Here is a 5,000-nt window from a genome sequence, read left to right on the forward strand (position 1 = left end):
GCATGTGCATACACACACACACACACACACACACACACACACACACACACACACACACACACACACACACACACACACACACACACACACACACACACACACACACACACACACACACACACACACACACAGATTTCAAGAGTTGCTAATGGAGATTTATTATTAGATTCTACTGAATCTCCCTTTCATCTTTATATGTTTTCAGCATTTAAGAAAGCTAGGTCTGGTTAGCATGGCTGGTCTGGTTAGCATGGCTGGTCTGGTTAGCATGGCTGGTCTTTGTTAGCATGGCTGGTCTGGTTAGCATGGCTGACTGGTTAGCATGGCTGGTCTGGTTAGCATGGCTGGTCTGGTTAGCATGGCTGGTCTGGTTAGCATGGCTGGTCTTTGTTAGCATGGCTGACTGGTTAGTATGGCTGGTCTGGTTAGCATGGCTGACTGGTTAGCATGGCTGGTCTGGTTAGCATGGCTGGTCTGGTTAGCATGGCTGGTCTTTGTTAGCATGGCTGGTCTTTGTTAGCATGGCTGGTCTGGTTAGCATGGCTGGTCTGGTTAGCATGGCTGACTGGTTAGCATGGCTGGTCTGGTTAGCATGGCTGGTCTGGTTAGCATGGCTGACTGGTTAGCATGGCTGGTCTGGTTAGCATGGCTGACTGGTTAGCATGGCTGGTCTGGTTAGCATGGCTGGTCTGGTTAGCATGGCTGGTCTGGTTAGTATGGCTGGTCTTTGTTAGCATGGCTGGTCTTTGTTAGCATGGCTGGTCTGGTTAGCATGGCTGGTCTGGTTAGCATGGCTGGTCTGGTTAGCATGGCTGGTCTGGTTAGTATGGCTGGTCTGGTTAGCATGGCTGGTCTTTGTTAGCATGGCTGACTGGTTAGTATGGCTGGTCTTTGTTAGCATGGCTGGTCTGGTTAGTATGGCCGGTCTTTGTTAGCATGGCTGACTGGTTAGTATGGCTGGTCTTTGTTAGCATGGCTGGTCTGGTTAGTATGGCCGGTCTTTGTTAGCATGGCTGACTGGTTAGTATGGCTGGTCTGGTTAGCATGGCTGGTCTGGTTAGTATGGCTGGTCTTTGTTAGCATGGCTGGTCTGGTTAGTATGGCTGGTCTTTGTTAGCATGGCCGGTCTTTGTTAGCATGGCCGGTCTTTGTTAGCATGGCTGGTCTGGTTAGCATGGCTGGTCTGGTTAGCATGGCTGGTCTTTGTTAGCATGGCTGGTCTGGTTAGCATGGCTGGTCTGGTTAGCATGGCTGACTGGTTAGTATGGCTGGTCTTTGTTAGCATGGCTGACTGGTTAGTATGGCCGATCTTTGTTAGTATGGCCGGTCTGGTTAGCATGGCTGGTCTGGTTAGCATGGCTGGTCTTTGTTAGCATGGCTGGTCTGGTTAGCATGGCTGACTGGTTAGCATGGCTGACTGGTTAGTATGGCTATTCTTTGTTAGCATGGCTGGTCTTTGTTAGCATGGCTGACTGGTTAGTATGGCCGATCTTTGTTAGCATGGCTGGTCTGGTTAGCATGGCTGGTCTTTGTTAGCATGGCTGGTCTGGTTAGCATGGCTGACTGGTTAGCATGGCTGACTGGTTAGTATGGCTGGTCTTTGTTAGCATGGCTGGTCTTTGTTAGCATGGCTGACTGGTTAGTATGGCCGATCTTTGTTAGCATGGCTGGTCTGGTTAGCATGGCTGACTGGTTAGCATGGCTGACTGGTTAGCATGGCTGGTCTGGTTAGTATGGCTGGTCTTTGTTAGCATGGCTGGTCTGGTTAGCATGGCTGGTCTTTGTTAGCATGGCTGACTGGTTAGCATGGCTGGTCTGGTTAGCATGGCTGACTGGTTAGCATGGCTGACTGGTTAGCATGGCTGGTCTTTGTTAGCATGGCTGGTCTGGTTAGCATGGCTGACTGGTTAGTATGGCTGGTCTGGTTAGCATGGCTGGTCTGGCTTAGCTTCAGTATTAGCTTAAAACAGAGCTAGCATTTAACAACCTGCTGCGCTGTTTAACAGAAGTTTCCTAAGATAAAACCAGGATTTTTTACAGGACACTTCAGTTCAGGAAATCATCAGCAGACCTCTAACATGGTGAACAGGGTGTGGTTTGGGACGGCTCAGAAAAATCCCCTCTTTGTATGTACTACACCTTAACCTTAAACAGGGTCCCTTAGAGGGACAAACCGAGACCTGGACAGATGGAGGTGAATGTGTTAAAGATCCTAACACATGTAACAGACTGAGCTTTATTCCCACTGAAACACTGATATGACTGTGCTGCAGGGTGTGTGTGTGTGTGTGTGTGTGTGTGTGTGTGTGTGTGTGTGTGTGTTTTGGACTGGCTGCTGAAGGAGGAACTGTTTATTTTAACCTAAACACACCCATGTAGGAATCATGTTCAGTGTGTGTTTTTCTTCCTCTTACTACCACAGTAATTATTCCCTTATTAAAGACACCACACTGTTGAGCTTTTCATTTCTACATTGTTTAATGTTTCTAGAACGTTCCTGTTATCACCTACAGCAGCTACAAACCCCAGTGTTTCGTGATTAGTTTCCTCCTCATGCTGTACATGTCCATGTGAATAAGCTGTTGCTATAGAAACGATAACGTATCAGAGCTGCTGTTACAGAGCATTACTCTGTATGTCTATCAACATGCTGTTCTAACTGAACTGATGGAAGTCTCACGGTCTCTCCGTCCGTCTGTCTGTCTCTCCGTCTGTCTGTCTGTCTCTCCTTCTGCCTGTCTGTCTCTCCGTCCGTCTGTCTCTCCGTCTGCCTGTCTGTCTCTAGCAGGTCGGTGGTGCTCAGGCCGTGGGTAAGGTGGTGGTTGTGAAGTCTGATGCAGTAAACACAGAGCTGGTAGTGCATGGTGGTGGAGGCTCTGAGCGTGTGCAGTTCTGCACTTGGCCGTGTAAGTGTGGACCGAGGCCGCAGTGCGCTCCGGGAATCAGCGCCGTGTTGGACGGCTGCGGCTGCTGTAAGAGCTGCGCACGACAGATCAAAGAACCCTGTAATGAGCGGGACGTGTGTGATCCACACAAGGGCATGTACTGTGACTTCTCACGAGACAAGCCACGCTTCCAGCTTGGGGTGTGTGCATGTGGGTCAATACACTGTACACACACTATTGCCAGTCATGAAGTCAAGAAAAAAGAGTGAACATTCTCTCCATCTCTCTCTCTCTGTGAACAGACATGATGGCAGTGGGCTGTGATCTAAACGGCGTTCACTATGAGAACGGCGAGGCGTTCCAGCCCACTCCCCTCTATAAGTGCACCTGTATTGGCGGAGCTATCGGCTGTATGCCCGTGTTTATCCACAAGCCTGTGGTCATGCTGGTGCCTGCGTCCTCACAGAGCAACCTGGTCCCCGCTGGGCTACGGGCCAAACCACCACAGGACAGGAGCATGTCAGGTGAGACAGACACAGGGCATTAATTCATTTACACTTTGAGTAAAGGAGCATTTCTTTATTCTGAAGAGGGATGATAATAATACACAGTTTAACTCCCTAGTACCCCACCTAGGGTAGGTGTTACCCTAGCCCCTTTCTAAACACTGCTGGGACACGACCCTCACACACCACGTGTACTGCCTCTACCTGGAAATGTCTTCCATCACAGTCTCAGATGAAACTGATCACACTCCTGTGTTCGTCTTAACCCCCTTAACAGTGTGAACTTGAGGAGAACCAGATAACTGGAAGTCCAACACAGGAGTGTGATGAGTTTCCTCTGAGATCTGAGCCTTACAGTGTGTGAGGTGTGTCCCCCCCCCCCCAGCAGCACTCTGTTCACTTTCCCGTCATGTTACTAGTGTAAACTCTTCTGTCCTGAAGATAAACGTTACATATTTATATTATATACACAGTGTGATGTTTATTAGGTTAGTCCCACTGTGTGTGTTGAGTAAACATGTCTGTGGTTTGGGACGTAGCCGTGTAGATGCTAGCACGTGCACACACACACACACAGTGGTGTTAAGTGTTGAGTTGTGTGTGACTGTGCCGTGGGAAGCTTACAGGGCTCCTCCTTTAGTCAAGATGAAGGGATGTGTGGTTCAGAGTACACCCTGGTCTCCATGCTCACGCTCCTGTGGCTTCGGCATCTCCATCCGCATCTCCAACCACAACACCAAGTGTGACATGAGGAAAGAGCGCCGCCTGTGTCTGCTCCGCCCCTGTGACAAAAAGAGCCTGAAGGTATCACAACCATGACGTCACTTCATGTAGCACAGACACAGGAGTCTGGGAGGATTCTCTCCAGAACCCTGTAGAACAAATCCCTCTAGGGTCATCAGTGTAGTGCACTACATATTACACTCCTCCCTACTTAAGAGAATTAGAACACGACACATTTGGTTTTAGGAATGTTGTAATGAGTAGTAAATATTCATTAGTGTAATATTTGTGACTCCGCCCAGATCCCAGCGGGGAAATCGTGCAAGCCGGCGTTCCAGGCGAAGAAGGCAGAGAAGTTCAGTCTGTCAGGCTGCATGAGCAGCAGGAAGTACCGCCCGCACTACTGTGGTGTGTGTGCTGACAAACGCTGCTGTGTCCCAAACCGCTCAAAGGTAGTGAAGGTGGAGTTCAAGTGCACTGGTGGAGCCAGTGTGCAGTGGAACATGCAGTGGATCACGTCATGTGTGTGTGAGAGAAAGTGCAACAACCCGGGAGACATGTTCTCCCAGCTCCACTTACTGTGACACACACACACATCACTGCTGTAACACACACAGCTGTGTCGCTGTAATAAACACTTAACAACTCACCATGTGTCTGTGATGATTAAAGTTATTATTGAGAGCTTCTCATTGTCATAGAACATCATTATTGATTTATTTCAGTTTACCTTCATTACATAAAACCTACATACAAATATAAATAAATAAATCTACAGGTTTATAAATCAGTAAAGAGATTAACAATTATTAATTTAACACAATTGCACATGAGAGAGACAGAGAGAGACACAGACGCCGACAGAGAGAGACAGATGTGAGGTATG

The 5,000-nt window shown here is 48.4% G+C and overlaps 2 protein-coding genes across 12 annotated transcripts in view; one reads left to right on the forward strand and one right to left on the reverse strand.

Annotated features, from left to right (window-relative positions):
* Positions 1-4,763, forward strand: part of ccn6 (cellular communication network factor 6) — a 14,325-nt gene extending 9,562 nt beyond the window's left edge. For 3 of the 7 annotated variants that reach the window (XM_027175121.2, XM_027175115.2, XM_027175118.2), the window contains exons 3-6: positions 2,786-3,095; positions 3,188-3,409; positions 4,011-4,195; positions 4,417-4,763. In XM_027175121.2, coding sequence (XP_027030922.2) covers positions 2,786-3,095; positions 3,188-3,409; positions 4,011-4,195; positions 4,417-4,698 — 999 coding nt within the window. In that variant the 3' untranslated portion in view covers positions 4,699-4,763. Of the gene's footprint in view, positions 1-1,834; positions 2,195-2,785; positions 3,096-3,187; positions 3,410-4,010; positions 4,196-4,416 lie in introns of those variants that run through there. The other 4 variants (XM_027175123.2, XM_027175124.2, XM_027175117.2 and 1 more) reach the window with 4 other exon arrangements.
* A 49-nt stretch (positions 4,764-4,812) lies between these two features.
* The window catches only part of tube1 (tubulin, epsilon 1), a 10,484-nt gene continuing 10,296 nt past the window's right edge, over positions 4,813-5,000 (reverse strand). For all 5 annotated transcript variants that reach the window (XM_047818104.1, XM_047818105.1, XM_047818103.1 and 2 more), the window contains one exon: positions 4,813-5,000. This exon is cut by the window's right edge and continues 233 nt beyond it. The gene's annotated coding sequence lies outside the window, so the exon portion shown is untranslated.

The sequence above is a fragment of the Tachysurus fulvidraco genome, chromosome 9 (assembly GCF_022655615.1).
Source record: "Tachysurus fulvidraco isolate hzauxx_2018 chromosome 9, HZAU_PFXX_2.0, whole genome shotgun sequence".
Lineage (NCBI taxonomy): Eukaryota > Metazoa > Chordata > Actinopteri > Siluriformes > Bagridae > Tachysurus > Tachysurus fulvidraco.